Raw genomic sequence first — 17883 nt, 5'->3', positions numbered from 1 at the left:
CAGTTGCAATGGCAGCCAGACATGCACAGTCACACCTGGCCATGGGACAGCACCAATTGTCACATCACTTTTGGTCCCTCAAAAAGTTGGAGGGACATACTCTATGCAAACCTTTGGAATTTCTACACCAGTCACCAGATCTGGATGTAAATACTCAGATTAAAACTGAAAGGCTGCATATACTTACATCCTGTTCCATTCATTTCAATTCCAATGTATTGGTGTTGGAGAGTCGAAAGGATAATAATTGTGTGGATGTCCCAATATTTATGGCTGTCCAGTCAAAGATACGATCAGTCTTCACACAATGTGACAAAGATAAATGGAATCCAGACTGTGTCTAGTTATGTCATGGCAAATTTTCTACATTGTAAGTGGAATCCCAATTGCCTCCTGTGGCTTCATCATCAGTATTCTCCTGGCGGACTGTGAATATTATCCAGGCCAGTGAAACGGTAAGATTACCTCCATTCATCAAAAAGCCGCCGCTACAAGCACAGCGAAATGACAAGTCATGATAAACTTTCACCATATCTAGCAGTGTCTGACACCTGGGCTTATTGTTGTGGCGCAAGCTGTGAAACCATGATATTTTTAGCAATGTGCATTCATTCAAACCTGCAGGCTACTTGAACATCATCAGGAACAGTGGTTTCAGAGGAAGTAGGAGGTCGAATTTTGCTCTACACAAAACCCATAGAGCTGAGTTTATTTGGTTTAGGCAGGAACAGAACCCGGGGTGATTCACATTCTCCTCTGGTTGGTAGAAATAAATGTTCAAGGTGAAGGGGCTAACAACAGAACCAAGTAGAACAAGGCTTAACTGCCATCTAGTGGCTGCTTTAGGCTTTTAAAAGTCAAAATGTCCTATTTTTTTCAAAGAGAATTAGAGGCGCATAGAGAGTGGCAGTGAAACTGATTGCAGGTCCTGGTCCAACAGGCGAAAGAGCATCGCATTTTTGTTGCGTTGTGATGTTTGACCCAGAGAATGGTAGAGCTGAGCCTGCAGGTAGTGGACATCTCGCAGGTGCTTCTTGCAGTTCAGCTTGGAGAAATAGCCTGCAGCCTCGTTTAACATGTCCACAGCTGACGTTGCAATGTGCAAACCTGCCGGGAGACAGTCAGACGCTTATGAAAAGATGCTTGAAAGCCGTGTGTGAGGCTGAAGCGCTATTCTCACGTAGGAATGTGTGTGAGGCACAAAGTGTTACCTGCTTGTCCAGGTGCATTTGGCTGAAATCCAGCAACGGCCATGTGACAGCGGGCTGACAGCAGCAGGGCGCGTCCTTTGTCCACCAGCGCTCCATGGGCCAGAACAGGCTCAATGGCTTCGTGCAGGGCAAGAAGCGCCTGCTCAGGTACGCCCAACATCAACTGCAGAAAGGAAAAATAAAACAAGTGCAAAGTTATCTAATGACTACAACTTATAGAAAATAGATTTGGACTGACCTGCGTAAAGGTCAGATGAAGGAGTGTCTCAGAGGACAGCGACTGTAGGTGGTGCTGTCGGGCCAGAGCTAAGGCTTGGAAGAGGAGAGGAAGGGCTGTGGAGAAGCCAGAGGACTCCCAGTGGAGCTCAGCAGTGGAAAGCATAACTCTGCATGAGACAAAACGCCCAGTGATTCCTCCAACAAATCATTCATTTCATTATCACAACGTTTCGAATGTGCCTCAGTTCAGTTTTGAATTTTGCATTTGGATGGAGTTTGTGATACAGCAGCATCTTTCTACCTGATGACCATCTCTGTGCATTTGGTCTTCTCGCAGTGCACCTGCAGTCGCTGCAAGATGCTCGAAGCCTCTGTGGTTCGATTGAGAACTTTTAAAACTTGCACTTTCCTGGAAACAACGAATGCAGAATTTGAACTACAGTTGGGAGAAGTAACGTCACATGTGCCTTCATATTACCTATAGAGACCCTCTGTTTTGTTTAAAGCGGAAATGGAAGGGACCAGTTGTGCTGCCAAATTGTATTTTCCCTCAATCATGTGCCTCTCAAACTGGATTTTTAGATCACACAGCATCCAGAGCTGCATTGGCAAAATAAAACAAGCTGAATGCAATTAATGGCAAAATTAACTGCGGGCGAGAAGACACACCTTGGCATGCTGTGTGTGAGCAGGAAACTGATCTTTCAGATGCTGGAGGATGTCTGAAGAGGCAGCGTACAGGCCCTGTCGCACAAATAAAGGTGGTATGTGAAACGCTGTGTCTATTACCTTCTCTGTGTATGTCAGATATACAACAGCAGGGTATATATTATATGTATTGTATACAAGATCCAAAGTGCTACCTGCTCTGCATGCAGTTCAGCCAGATGGCAGAGAGCCACGGCGAAGGCCTCTGTGTTGTTCTGCTGGACTCCATAATTGACGGGTTCCAAGCTGCTCATGTGGAGAAGCAATTGGCCCTGCTGCAGAGCCATGGTGCTGTACGCAGAAAAAAACCCAATTGGGAATAAGACAATTAATCTTTACAAATTGTAATTTAATGTACCTGCACATTTCAAATGTGTATGAGATTTGACGTTATGTTTGCATGGAAAGCGCTGTCATTTCATGTACATGCTTCGGTGAAGCAGGGCTGAACGACTTTGCATAAGAAATCAAAAATCAAAAATCAGAAATCCCTTTCTGGTCATTGTACTCAAGTGTGCAACGAGATTAGAGAGCTCCCCTCTCCAGTGCAATACAACAATAATTCATTCATTAATTCAATAAGCCACCCCCCTCGTAAATTGGCAATTTAATAATTTACTTAGATTTTCAGGGACCACTTCCATGTATATTAAGAGGGGAACACAGTTTAATAAACATATACATATGTTTGAGTTAAGTCAACCCAAATGATTTTTTTCCCTGTCTCTGCATACCCACCTAGTACTCTCTTCAAAACAGAAGAGGTGCAAGTGGAGGAGCTTGACCAAAACAATGAAAAAGAGGGCAACTTCCCATCACCACGCTTTATAGTGTATCGTGAGACTGTGTAATGGTTGGATTAAAAACATGCACTAGCAAAAATGCGACCATAAAAAAAAAAAACTTTGAGGATGATTTTGGGGGGTGTGTTATACATGGGATTTTACCATATTTGTTCCACCCTGCCGTGATACACAAAATTTACGTGGGTCATACAAGGTAAACAAGTCCGACCTTTTGCCGTACATCCTCCATATGGATGTAGTCTGAGCCAAGCTGATCTCGATCAGCTCTGACAGGCTGTGCTTCCAGTGCAGGATGTCGGTGTCCTTAAGTGCATCCATCAGCTTGTGTGCCGTTTTACCCTGCGTTGTCCCCTGCTGGACCAAAGACTGGATGCCGAGCGATGCTAGGTACTGTAGCAGAGAGAGGAGCTTATCATTACTTCAGCGTGAGCCTTGGACAATCATGTGGTGGCTTTCAGAAGCAAAAACTTTATAGAACAGACTACAAGCCGTAACATTTCCAGTCCAACTTAAACCACAAACACTTGAGGAAAAAAGTGTTCAAATGTTTGAATCATGACCATAAACACCACATTAAAAGCCGCTGTCTCACTTCCGGGTGCTATTTTTTTGTATTTAAAACACACATAAGGCTCATATTATAGGGCGCAGGCATGGTCAAACATATGCTCTCTTAAAACATACATGCATGCACGCTAAATACTACGTGAGCAAACATGCTAACGTACGTTTTTAACAGGGCAAAGGGAGCGAAATGGAGCTTGCCTGAACTTTATTTACATATTAAACACGCCAGGTTTCCGCTTGTCATTTTCTGAGTAAGTCTCATTGCCGTGCTGCTCCTAAGAAATGACACAGGCTTTTGCGAAAGCTCGAACCACAGTGCAAACAAACATGTTAACCCAAGCATCCAAAATCCATTCTCAAATTTTGGCGTAACACACAATTTGCCCTGCCTACCAGTCATAGTAAAGCTGTGTTTGGCATATGTCATACATCGCTCGCAACTTCACTTTGAATACCCCGTTTACATTGATGTCCAACGGTTGAGAGCTCTTAGTTTATTTGCGGCACTATACAGTACCTGCTGCGGGCGAGCCTTTAGCATCCTCTTTCACGTGCAAGGAGATACCTTGCACATTACACTACCTTACAATGTGTATGTTGCTCAGCCCTACTAAGAACCTTATGTTTAAAAAGTTATATATTGACCAGTTTATTTGACTTTTTCATAGTTGCGTTGACCTCTTATTAAAGGGTAAGTATGTTAAAATAAAATTACCTAAATCCTGCCTTTTTTTCTACGGGTACTTATTTTTAATAGTAATAAAAAAATTCAGCTGACCGTTGCTCACTTTGGAGCCAAACAGAGTCACTGGTACATGGACGGACTTTTATTTTGTAGTTTTACCTTAAAAAGTTGCTCGATGGCTGATTGGAGTAATCCAAAAAAATTTGTGCACTTTGCAAAGCCAAATTCAAACACCATATTAGGTGTACGTCTTTGTTGAATTGTTGTAACAGTTGTATTTTACAGGAAACGAATCGCATTCAAGGATCAAAGAAAGAAATTATCGCAGTCTCTGCATTGAAATACACTTTACTCTTTTTTTTTTCCCTCATGTCAATTATGGGAAATTTCGTGACTGATTACGTAGTTAAAAAAATTGCAATCGCTTCACAGCATTAATATCAACTAATATGAAATACTTATATCGTCTTGTATCATATCGCCGCGCCATACTATGTAAACTGTATTATTACGATTGCCAGGTCATCATTGCAAATGAGAATCTGTTCTCAATTGGCTTCAGTAGATAAATTAAGGTTAATTAAATAAATAAAATAATTACTGACATTTTGTTGTCTGATTATTTGATAAAAATGAAAATAAATTTTTCACGGTAGCTTTTAAGGTAATGTAGAACAGTATCATTAGTAACTTATTTTAGTCATTGCTGTTCTACTAAATTTTGAGTCGACCACATTCAACTGTAATCTGCTGGAAGCTGCTAATTAAAATCAACAGTAAAATAAGGCCCTTGACACTATTCATTTTAGCAATCTTATTTCAGGTCATGCTACACTTACCGGCAGGCAGAAATGAACAGCCATTTTGACGGAATCCTCAGTTAAAACAGTGCTGTCGCATCCCTTCATATGTTCCAGTGTATAGAGCCAACTCTGATGCAGGAGGGTACAAGAAGAAAAGGTGACACTGGTCATCATTAATAAGTGCACACAAAAAACACATGTGAAACAATAAAAGTTGGTTTTACCAAACAGTGCTGCAAGCAGACATGATCATTGGACTCTTGGGCGATGCGGATGGCCTCCTGAAGAACCAGACCAGCCTGCAGGCTAGTGGACAGAAAAGGGAACGTTGGGGTTCCCGAAGACTTGTCTGTTGAGGTCAACTGCTCTTGTACTCACTAGTGCCCAAAGCGACAGTGAAGGCTGGCCAAGTTTAGAGTGGCGTAGCGAAGATTTCGGCCGTATCCTTCTTCTCCATTGCTTTTTCCTTCATTCCCAGACAAGATGAGGCGGTCAAAATAATGTAAGAGACTGTGGGCGGAGAGGAAGATGTCCTGTACTCTGATGCTGTTCAGATAGTTCAAGTAGTGCTGAGGAAAGAGAAAAACCATCCATGAAATTATCCAAGGGACGAATTTGGAAGGTTGAGAAGACGAGTCTCACCGCCTCAGCAAAGTCTGGGTTAAACTTGAGCATGTTATTCAGCTCCTCCTGCAGCAATGCAGGCTTTAGAGCTTTGTTCTCATCATTTTTCAGAAGGTACGCCTGAGGACACGCGGACATGCCAAATTCGCATCAGACAAATGCAGGTTGATTAGAAACAAATTGCTGAAGTTAGAAACTCACTTGTCTCGCAAGAAAGTACTCTGCTTGTTTTTGCGATAGGGGACCTCGGCTTGGAGCGTTTTCATGCCTAACATTCCATCAGAGTAATAGAAGTGAGGAATCACCATGATCAAAACAAAATGGATACTTTGAATATAACAAACAACAACTCATACAGAATTTCTGATTCAGACTCGAATCGAGAGTTGTCCCCCTCCTCTGTTCGGTCCCCAACTGCATCCTCAGTGCTTGTGAGGTCCATATCAAAGTCATCCACAGCCAGTGCCATCAGACCTACTTGGCCTTCAGTGGGCTTGGAGTAGTTGCTGTGGTAGTAGTGCTGCAGGGACTTGTACAACTTGTAAACCTGGCTGAAGGAAAGCTTGTTATAGGCCAGGAGCATGTGCCTCATGAAAAGACCTAAAACACAGGAAAAGCAGATTAGTTTCATTGTCATTTTTTTTAAGCAGACAATTATTTGGCCTTTGCAATGCTACCTACCCACAACACTGGTCTTATACGCCTCTGAATCGCAAGCCGTGAACGGGGTGAGCAGAGTGGAAAAGAAATGTTCCATGTCCTGCAGCTCTCCATCAACCATTTCCTGAAGACTTTGAATGTAAAAAATACATGGGAATAATATGTGATATACATTTACTGTACACAAATCTTGCCTGAATTTTGACGATAAGAATCAGAATCATCTTTATAGGCCAGGTATGTAAAACACAGAAGGAGTTTGTCTCCGGCAGTATGAACTACACTATTATTACTATACAACAGGCAACGACGATATGACACATAAGTATAGTAGTCTTCCCGTGATGTAGCGTGACCCTAACAAAGGCAAGTGCGACAGCGTACAAGATAGATGAAAAAAAAAAAAAGGGCTGTCACAAACTTGTGTTTTTAGAATCGATTATCCTATCAATTATTCGAGTAATTGCCATCCCACGTGCAAACACGCACAATGCCGTTGGCTTTTTTCTTTTTAACAGTCATAAGCTTGCATTTACAAATAACAATTAAGTTTGCCAAGTCTGACATATTTACACTATTCTCACTTATAGCAACAATATTTTCATATTCATTTTTATATAAGCCATTGTCTGCTGTTGTGCTCTCTCTCTGTCAGTAGATGAGAGGACTTACATTGAAAAAATTAGTAAAAGATCAAGCTGCGATTGCTCTTAATTTATTTTTCATTTCCCACAAAAATCACGTCATTTTACATTCATCACTGCTCAGCGCTCAGTGATGAGACACACACAGTAAGCTATGCTAAGTTAAATTGGCGAGAGGAGCGTTAACACACACCGAGCGGTCACGGAAAATTCTGTGCAAGACGGTATGCCTGCATAAAGTAGTGATAAGGAGTTTGTGCTGAAGATAAAATTTGTTCAGTTAAAAAACACCAATTGAAAGCAGTGTTGTCATTGTTAACTCTATGAGCAGTTGGCCAACAAGCAACCACCAAAACAGCAGCCAGCTCGTGGTCGCACGGGTCGCATTCCCGTGGCCAAGTCGCCAAGCTCTTCTTTGAAGTAATACATAAAACCATATTTTTCTCCCTTTTCACTCTAAAACAAATACAAACTCTTGGCATCAGGGATGGCTTCAGGATTTTTTCTCTCTTTACTTCGATGTCTGTTCTCAGTTGCCTGACCTGAATAACTAAAGCTTTAATAAATACAATTTAAATAGTACCTAGACGTTATCATATACAACGTCAGTATGTACCTAAATGAGAGGGTCAACATAATGTAAATGTATTAAAGGTTGTATAGTCCCGGGGACAGTTATTGTTTTTTTTTAGCAAACCTTATTTTGACAGAATATGCAGTCTCAGGACAACACTCTCCCACAGTTTTGAGGAACTGGCCAAGGGAGAGGTCCGAGCTCTGAAACGCAGAATGAAACAAGCATAATCAGTGACACCCACTGGTGCAGACTGCAATGTATCCACGTTATTTTAGACTACCTGCTGCAGAGGTAAGATGAGCTTGTTCAGTCGTCTTCTTTCTGGCAGAGTGATCTTGAACGATGTCATCTCGTACAACAACGCCAATACGGAGATTTTATACGGAGTGACCCAGTTTTTAATCCCGAAAACATTAGCATGGACCACCCCATTGGTCATCATCGGGTTGAAATACAAACTTTCATGTACACTTGCCATCCTTCCAAATGTTCGGCGGAGTGTCTTTGTGAGCAGGGACGAGCACCGACGAGTCCTCGAGCATACAGCAGTGGCTAGCTTGCTAAAGCTATCAAAGCGACTTGTTCTTAACGTTAGCTCGTGACAAAGACATTTCACTTTTGCATCTGATGGTTAACTTTAAAAATAAGGCATCGGATCATTCACTTCTATCTCGTCAATTAATGAATATGTCTTGTAATAAAAATAAAACACCTGAACAAAAGTTTTTGCTTTCAAACAACCCTCCATCTGTCCACTTAAAAACACGTCCGTGTGACGTAGTAGTTTTGCCCCCTCCCTCGCCTCCGTAACTTTATTTTGATCAGATTCGTTGACAATTGCAATACATATACGATGCTATACTTAAATGGCACATTTACACTATCAACGTGATTTAAAAATATCCAAATGTATTTAAATGTCTGAATAATCTATATTTTTCTTCTCTAGCAATTGAGTTTGAAAAGTACACGCACACACGGTATGTGCGTGTATGGCCAGTGCATGTGTCAGACTAAACTTTGACAAAAGGAAATTCATTCTAAAATGCTTCTGGAAGTATGGAAGCGCAGTTTAAGTGCAAAGCGTCACAAAAAGAACAAATACTAAAACTACTACTACTACTCCCACTAATATTGATCTCATTTACCTTGCAGAACAGCAACGTGATGTGTTTTTATATATCCTATCCAGTATTATTTTCCATTGCACTAACTATTCTCTTATTTATCTAATTTATATATCTATCTGAATTATTGTTGTATTGCACTGGAGAGGGGAGCTCTCTAATCTCGTTGCACACTTGAGTACAATGACAATAAAGGGATTTCTGATTCTGATTCTGATTTTGATTTACAATACAATACAATACAATACAACTCAGCTTTATTTATAGAGAACATTTCACGACAGCTGGAGCTGTAACAAAGCAAGTGAAATTGGATAATTTCCCCTGGTTGGGAATCACTGTCTTGGATTTAGATGTCAGAAAAGCCGACTCAAACAATAGTTAGTAACACTCATATATCCATCCATCCACTCTCTGAGCTGTTTCTCCTCACGAGGGTCACAGGCGTACTGGAGATAACTGGAGAGGTCCCAGATATCTTCGGGCACTAGTCGAGGTACACCCTGGACTGCTTGCCAGCCAATCACAGGGCACACATAGACGAACAACCAACCTCACACTCACACCTAGGGACAATTTAGAGTATCCAATCAACCTACCATGCATGTTTTTGGAATGTGGCATGGGAGAACATGCAAACTCTACACAGGCCTGAGTTGGAATCGAATCCTGCACTTCTGAACTGTGAGGCAATTGCGCTAACCAGTCGTCTACGTGCTGCCCACACTCATATAACAAGAAAAAAAATCAACAAGCTTCATAGTCAAGGCAGAGCACAAACAAAATCTAATCTAAAAACACCAAAACTTTAATTAATTACATCTATCCATAATTATTATAATCCCAGATTGGCACACAATAGCTTTAAGTCGTCCAAAATGTTAATTTATGTCAAATAATAAACTGTAATCCGTTCCAACGCAGCTACACATAGAAACAGTTCTACAAAATCAGAATCTCCTAATCATGGCTGTGTTATTCGGACAGGTTTGGCCTCATGACAGGACCGTAATTATCCAGGAGATGGCACTATGGCACTGCCAACTACATGTCTGGATTTTAATTTACTTTAATGAGTTTTTTACACTCCCAGCCCCACAAAACACACACGTACACACGAGCGCGCACACGCACGCGCGCACACGCACGCAGTGTCTCTCTCTCACACGCACACACACACACACACGCATCCCCCCACGCGCACACACACACGCGCACCCCCACGCACACACCCCCGCACACCTGCACGAACACACACGCACGCACCCCCCCACGCACACCCGCACACACACACACCCACACACACGCGCACACATTTACTGGCATTTATCCTTCTATTTCTCTGTAGCTGCGGAGCACATTTGACGAGGCTGACACCTGTCAGAGTTGACATTCTTTGCAAAACCTAAACTGTCCGTAAATGCTTCCGTCAATATATGAGTCACAGTGAGCTAACAGTACCAGCTGCAGTTGCTAAGGTTTGATATATTAAGGATTTTACTAAATTGTCCAAAAAAGCCAGTGTATCCTCCCACAAAACCCCACAAAATGTAGAGTAATTTACTTTTGAAAACTCCACATGTGACTGCAAAATATATTGATTTCAATAATCTTTCAATAATATAATAATAACGGGTATACAGTGTATACTGGAATTTCTGTTTAAGTATTGAGAAATTTTTTAACTCACCATGTGGAAGTCTTGCTGATGTGCATCGATAAATAGCTCTGACAACGCAGCAGTTTTGCAGAATGCAATTTGTTAAGATATAATTCATTCGATGTAACATTGGATAGTAGCATTCACTTGACAAATTGAAGCTATTAAAGTGCTTTTCTAATGTTTGGCATCCCACTTAGCAGTTGAGTCATTGTTTAGAAGTCATGTTGCTTTTCACTCATTACTGGACACTTATGTCACGGGCACACCAGAACTCTCGTCTAAAAAGTATTGCAAATGTCACCTTCTGTTCTACCTGCGATGGTAATAAGAAAGTCAGAGCGAGACCACTGGTGCCCTGAACTGATCTTCTTCATTTTTCCCCGTTGGAACATGGACTTTTTAATTAACATATTGAACTTCTCCTTTTTTAAAAGGTCATCTACCTTACCCACTTGAAGCATTTTGCATAATAATATTATATGCAGTCGACTGTAAGCTTCCTGCTGTTTGAAAATGGACAAAAGATACACTATTCTTTCCAAGTACTTGTTGTGCGACCTCCATCCGTGAGGGTTTGTGTGTCGGGGTCACCTTTTAATCATCATGACATCAACAGGTTGCATTCTCCTCCTGCTGCCTCGCTGCCGTTTGTGTCTCAAGTGTGTTTTATAGATTAACGGAGATACTGTAAACTTATTGTGCCGCGTGTGAGAAATGACAGATCTCTGTGTACGCTGACCCTGACTCAGCTTCCTGCTGCTTACTCAGAGACTCTAAATGGATTAAGTTGTCAGTTGGACAGCCCATCTGAGATTTTTTAATATCCAGCCAGAGGTGTATCAAGCCACCGTCTGCCAAGCGGTATCCGAGGGATTTACTTTGCTTTTATTGCATCTTTCTTTCTCCATTTTCCCATCTAGGACTTGGTCATGCCCTCGCTGATTCCTTAAAGGGACACTTGGATGAGGTTAACATTAGCACTTATATATTGGTTTTGAATGTAAAAATGCCATCAGTACTAAAATGCCCCCCGCCCAAAGACTGTGATGTAAGTTTTTATTTTGTGCTGAGATTTATGACAAATTGGCACTCCCCCATTTGGATCTCGACTTATTTACTTCTGTTGTCTAAAATGGCGACCGATTGCCACCACAATGCAAATGCACATCACTAGTCTTGTCCACTTCAACCTGTGAAAGTATAAAAGCGTTCTTTGCGGTATTTTGGATTTATTAACATGAAACGTGAGCTCACGTGATCACCTCCACAAAATCAAAAATACAGTGCCCATCGATTCTCCACTTATACAGGCTGACGGATAAGAGCATCAATGCGCACGCGAAACCCGACTCGTTATATTTCGGACATTTAGCTACTCTAAAGTCATGTCAACTCTTAGCAAGCGGGCATGGAACTTTCCAGGGGCGGAACGGTCCGACTGAACGCCCATTTTTGGGGTGGGGAGCGAGTGGTGACAAATTTTTAAAAAATGTGGCCTCGCTTTATTTTCATTCGTTTCTCCTTTTGCTTCGATACTTTTCTTAATTCCCTTGCTCGTACTTCACCTCGCTCATCATACCAGTATACACACCTCTCTCTACTGCCCTCTTCCTCACTTATGCGCACGCCGCACCCACACGTCACACACAAGCTTGTCACAATATTCGCAACACGCCACTACCAACTGTGCGTACTTACTTGCATTGGGTACATTCGTGGGGAAGAAGAAAAAGAAGAATGAGACGTAGAAGAATCTTCTTCTGTTCTTCAAATAAACCTCGGCCGTTAGCGTCATTCACCAATGCTTTTTTGGGGATGGGCAAAACGGGGTAGTGGGCTGACAATTTTTACGAATAAGACCGGAGGTTCCATGCCGGAAGGCTAACCAGATTGCGACTGGAGGGTGGGGGACTGACCTGCAAAAAAGGGTCAAGTGCCCAGCTCTGAGGATTTCTAATGGAGAGTTTGTAATCAGTCCCTTCAATGACTAGGAGTGAAACATGGAGATAGCAGAGGGGGGTGTGGCCACATTCCTCATTAACAGAAGCCGTTTTTCAAGTTGTCACTTATTTCATAATTTCTCCAGAATTAATTGATAAAAAAAAAAAGAAAATGATAACTAATTTCAGTTTCCTGATCAAAAATATATAAACTAGTGACAAATGGGTCATCTTGGCTGGACAGATACTTGATACAGATACTTGCATGAATAAAACTCGATCAAATGAACTATGAAGTTAAAATTATGTTTTGTAATGTCAATTCATAGCAGATCGGATAGGATTTAGAGGTAGGCCAATTAAAAGGCCCACTTTTATATCTTGGCAGGTTTCCATTGTCGTCTATGGTTCACCCACTCTCTTTGGCCCTCCACACAAAAGGCTGATAAAGACAAATGAAAAACAAACACTGGTGAATCAAGAGGACTTTAATGGGTTTGAGAAGAGGCAGAAAAAGGACCACAAGCTTTTTAACTTAACGTTAGAGGAAGCACATGAGTGACATGCCATGGTCTCCTCGTGTTTCAAGAGTTTTACTCGAGCAAAGATCCACATCTCTTTCTTTGAATTGACCTTGATCACAATCACCTCTTTCACAATATTGGTGCACGGTGCTTCTTTCTGGAGTCACTTATGGCTGGAGGAGCACAGAGAGGTCTGACAAAAAACATGTCAGTTGTTTTCTTGTTTGCGGATTTTCTCTTCTGGGAAGAGTGTTTGGCTTATTAAGTCTGTTTATTTGTGCCTGTGTGAGTGTCCATCTCGAGTGATGAGGAGTGGGTGTTTTTCTTACCATGAGGATACATTGGAATTGTTTCTGTTGTTAGTGACAGAAAATAAATCCCAAAAGAATAAACAAATACACAGATAAAAAAGCCTGCGGAGTAATTGCAGTTTTGTTAGCTAGTTAAAAAGTGTTGTATAAATTTCTATGTGTAGCTCATTACATTAATCTTTAGAGGAATACTCAAATACAGAACTCATGGAAATGTCTTTTTTTTTTTACTGAATAAAATGATTATTCTAGGATCATCTCGGCCATAAGCTCATCCATTTTCTGTTGCATCCATTTTATTATGATTAGGTCATGGGTGAGCTTGACTTTATCACAGGTGACACTGGACTGGTCGAGAGTTAATCACAGGGAATTTAGAAAAAAAACCAAACTCCTATTCACATTCACTCCTATGGGGAATTAGTCTTCAATTAACTTAACACACGTTTTTAAAATGCGGGAGGAAGCTGCAGTATCTCCAGGGGAAAGCTCATGCAAGTAAACCATATTTAAACAAATGTACTCAGAATTTTCACATGCTTCCTTCTAACCTAATTAGCGGAAAAAGGAGTAACTGATTAGCATCAATTGTGTAGCATTGATGGTTGATTGAAATTGAGTTTACTGCTTGACTGCATGCAGCAGAAGCTCTTTTGATTCACTCTCAAGTACTTAGTGGCCTGAAAAGGAAGAACATTACATCAGGTTGAGCTCTAAATATGCTATGAAAATTCCACATCTCTCTCTCTCTCTACATATATATAAAAAATATATATAAAAACATTCACATTCATTCCTTATCTGAGCTGCTTCTCCCCCACAAGGGTCGTGGGCGTGCTGGAACCTATCCCAGCTGTCTTCGGGCAGAGTAGGTGCGGTACACCCTGAACAACCATTCACGCACACAAACACACCTTGGGCCAATTTAGAGTGTCCCATTAACCTGTCATGCTTTTCTTTGGCAACTTAGGGGATCATGATAAAAAGTTCAGGGTGAATCTTCTCGTGCATCTATTATGCTTTATGTACTAACTGAAGAAATGAGATCTGTGGTTTGATTATAGCCGCCTGAGACTCTGTTCAGGGAACCCTTGCCAACCTTGTAAAGCCGTTAACTTTGTGACTTTACGTGACGTAATATCACAAATCCTTCTTGTTAAGCTACTCGCATAGACTGTACGATGATATTGTGGCTACTCAATCAGTTCAGCGTTGCCAGTATCTCCTGAGTAGACAGGCTGTAGCTACAAGTGTCTGGTGTAGCCTGGATGTGTCAAAGCTTCTAAAGAGAGATTGGCATGGACACACACAAGCAGCAGATTTCAAAGAACTCGTCAATAGTTCTTTAATAAACAATGTGCACAGAATTCCTTTCTGAATGAACATATTTTTCACACCCTCTTGCTTCTCCTGACTGGCTTCAGCAAGGGGTTGCTTATCAAACAGCCCACTTGTTGCTTGTATCATCAAACCAAATAAATAAAACCACCTAAACAATCATCAAGAAAATGTTTCTGCTATGTTACTCATTCCTTGTATTTTATATAGTGGGAATTCATTGACAATGTCTAAACAATCCTTCAATATAATGACATTGAAAAATAGTTTGGTCTATAGAATTCTGCATTTCGCAGCAATAGCGTCGCATGATTCATGTGGAAAAACATCCGAAGGAGCTTGAAGACAAACCTTGAAATCAAAGGAGCCAAGTTTAATGTTCAACAATGAGGGTCTCTCTTCAAAGAGAGCTCCTGTCAAGTTCAATGTCTTTTTCAGTTGCATGTGATTTTCTTTGCTGCCGATATTGGTTTATATACACTTGGGAAATTATTTCTCGGTCAACATTGTGTGATGCAAAAAAGTATGTATACTTCTAAACTTTATGCATTTTCCCCCAAATTCTTTCAGTTGCACTGCCATAAAAAATGTGATTGTCATTCTTAAAAGATCAATAAGCCCTTTCAATGTGATGGTTGAGCGTTCAATCAAATTACAGTGGTGTCTTCGAGAAACAAGTGACCAAACTTGATTTTTTTCAGATACGAGCTGTCGACTGGCTGATTTTTTTCTTTTTTGACTTGAGAGTAAAAACTTGAGATATCATTGTTGTATCCTGGCATGTGACTCAACTCAATTCACAACAAGCAGCAGTTTGGGAGATTAAATTAGTACATATATTTCAAAAACTCGCTTTTGTGCAACACACATTTAGAGGACTACAACTCCCACCTTTCCGCCTTCTTCTTTTTACGGCCGTGTAGTAATATAGAAAGAAAATACGTTTAAAGTCAACCCCAAAGGCTTGTGTATTAAATAAACTGCCAAAGATAAAAACAAAGGACATTGTCGCTATAATTCTAGTTTGTTTTAGTTTCTTTTATAAACATAGAACATAGTTTCAGTTAGTTTTCATTATTTCTTTGTGGCATTTATTTAAAAAAAATAAAAAACTGAACGAGTCCTTCAAAGTGCTTCTAAAATCATCTAAAGCAAGTAAATTAACAAAAATAATTCATTTTTAATAGAAATGACCTGTTCTACAACCAACACTGCTCTTCTTGTAAAAAAAGAACAATTTGCGTTCTTCAAGTAAAGTGTTTCGGGTAACCATTGTGTCAACATGGAGAACCCCTCGGAATTTCAGCCTTTATTGATTAGTATTTTGGAGTGAAACCTGTTCAGAGAATAACTGAATAACAGATGAAACCAAAGAGTCAAAGCGATACAGGTTGAGAAATAATCACATTATATTGATTTTCTGTAATTCTTTTTTTTTTTTTTTTTTTTTGCCAGATAGGTGGTATCATATGAAACATATTCCCTAATTTCACCACACACACGGAGGATAAAGAATTACAACACACTTAACATTCACTTAGAAATCTCGTTGATATTTCTCTCTTTTTTTCCACAGGATGGAAAGTACGGCTTTGTTACCATGACAACCGGGGTCAGAGCTAGGGCGTTGCTACTAGGTGAGCTGTTCTTTGTTGTCAAAAAGAGTATAAACAGAAATCTGCGTCTCCATAAAAATGAAGTAAAACTATTTTATTCTCACTTAAGGCAGATGATAATGCTACTGGGTAGCTTGCAAATGGCAGATTTCTTTTGTTCTGCATAGCTGTCGAATCATGGAGATAGAGATATAGAGAATTGGCTGCTACGTCAAAATCTGGCTACACTCCGAATGGCCGGCAAACATATTTTTGGAAAAATAAAAAAAATAAAAAATAAAAAGTTTTCTTTGGTTGTTTTATTTCAAACTTGATAGATGAGTAGGCACTCTAGAGATTTAACTATTTGGATACAACCAATTAAAAAGTAAGTTCTCCCTCCTCAACGCGTCACATTTAATACTTTTTAAGATACATGAGTTGGAAAGAAGAATTTGAATTCCTTACAATGTTCAACATCATAGCGCGTCAAGAGCTCACTGAATTTGAAACAGTCTGTATTAAATAAAACATGTCATGATGCTGTAGAGAAGAAAAAGTCAATGACATATTTTTTCTTCAATTGTATGCGACATCATGAAGGTAGAACTTGTGTGCAGATGCTGTCATCGTTATAACCAATAATCCGAGATTCATGCAATATCTCTGTCATACTGCTCAAAAATGATGATTTCCTTATGTGTATTGTATATATAGTAGGAAAGTCAAATGGAATAACAAATAGTCTGCAGCAGAAGATAACACTTCTTTCTACGAGAATCGCTTACCATAATCCTTTAACACAACTCACCACATTGACATATTATTCAGTAACACAACCGGAATGCATTTAAACAGGTTTTGTTAGTACAAAGGGACGTTCCGATATAATAGATGCAACCCGAATCTCGTTTTTCTCCCGAGAAATGCTCATCCTGTTCCCAATGTCCGTATGTTGTCAGGATGACATAGTGTTTCACCTGTCCAATTTCAAGTTGACCCATCAGATATAATTTCGGTGTCCCGATAAGCATGAACCTGTCAAATATATTGATGTCATGGGAAATAGGTATCACTAAAGCATCACAACAACTTATGTTTTTATGACATCACGGGAGGGTAATGAAACAGCACATCCTGACTAAAATCTCTGTGCAGGAATGTTTGTATAGTTACAAAATTAAGCAACTAAATGTCAAATTAATTTGAGTGATTCCATATTTCACAATTTCAAAGAAGAAAGCACTAGCGATTGAAAATTAAGTAACGGCTGACTATGAAAATATTTTAGTTCAGCATTTTTTTCATTTGATTTGATGATTTCTATTGAACATATAAACAGAACAGAAATGAATATAGTCATACGTAAAAATATTTAAAAGGAAAGAAGAGAAAAAGGAATGTCATAAGCACAGTCTACATGTTCAATAGGGAGTAGGAAGAAGTAGAGAACTTATCTAGTCCTACCCCCTGTTCTCAGTGCATTTTTACTTAATTTAAATCTGATACAAAAGATCGTCCATATAAAATCTAATAATATATACAAATATTTACATTATACTCAGTGTCATACATAACACAGATTTCACATTTATATTTGGTTTATATAGTTTTTTTGTACTTTACTTTTGAACATGTTTTTGAACACATTAAGTGATTTATATCTTTTCAGGTCCGTTTCAAAGTCATTCCACAGAATTAAACATTTAAACTTTCTCTCATTTCGAACAGCTTCTGAGTATTGCGGCAGATCATATTATTATGTACTTTATACATTATTTGCGCGATTTTAAATTCAACAATGTCATAACATTTTATAGTGTTTAATTTGATAAATAATGGATTTGTAGGTTCATTAAATTTTGATCGATTAATAATTCT

At 39.8% G+C, this 17883-nt stretch overlaps 2 protein-coding genes across 2 annotated transcripts in view; both read right to left on the bottom strand.

Annotated features, from left to right (window-relative positions):
* The window catches only part of LOC148344583 (leucine-rich repeat transmembrane neuronal protein 4-like), a 108813-nt gene that overhangs the window by 6416 nt on the left and 84514 nt on the right, over positions 1–17883 (bottom strand). The gene's annotated exons all lie outside the window — the stretch shown is intronic.
* On the bottom strand, positions 677–8301 carry anapc5 (anaphase promoting complex subunit 5). Its single transcript, XM_088300049.1, has 17 exons — positions 7785–8301; positions 7625–7704; positions 6305–6414; positions 5980–6223; positions 5825–5891; positions 5642–5743; positions 5378–5568; positions 5224–5305; positions 5036–5128; positions 3153–3334; positions 2294–2429; positions 2100–2174; positions 1909–2030; positions 1732–1839; positions 1450–1597; positions 1212–1374; positions 677–1107 (listed from the first exon to the last, which is right to left on the bottom strand). The coding sequence occupies exons 1-17, from the start codon at positions 7980–7982 to the stop codon at positions 887–889; spliced, it is 2322 nt and encodes a 773-aa protein (XP_088156175.1). The 5' UTR covers positions 7983–8301; the 3' UTR covers positions 677–886.

The sequence above is a fragment of the Idiotropiscis lumnitzeri genome, chromosome 1, assembly GCF_059441095.1.
Source record: "Idiotropiscis lumnitzeri isolate Australia: NSW breed Sydney's pygmy pipehorse chromosome 1, RoL_Ilum_1.0, whole genome shotgun sequence".
Lineage (NCBI taxonomy): Eukaryota > Metazoa > Chordata > Actinopteri > Syngnathiformes > Syngnathidae > Idiotropiscis > Idiotropiscis lumnitzeri.
This window is presented reverse-complemented; position numbering and strand designations above follow the sequence as displayed.

What these genes read in the sequence shown, in the direction of transcription:
- anapc5 (XM_088300049.1), bottom strand. Translation starts at nt 7,982, where the DNA reads ATGGCAAGTGTACATGAAAGTTTGTATTTCAACCCGATGATGACCAAT. An exon ending in CACTGTCGCTTTGGGCACTA is followed by an intron (nt 5,306 to 5,377) that starts GTGAGTACAAGA and finishes TCTGTCCACTAG; the next exon opens with CCTGCAGGCTGGTCTGGTTC. An exon ending in TGCACAGAGATGGTCATCAG is followed by an intron (nt 1,598 to 1,731) that starts GTAGAAAGATGC and finishes TGTCTCATGCAG; the next exon opens with AGTTATGCTTTCCACTGCTG.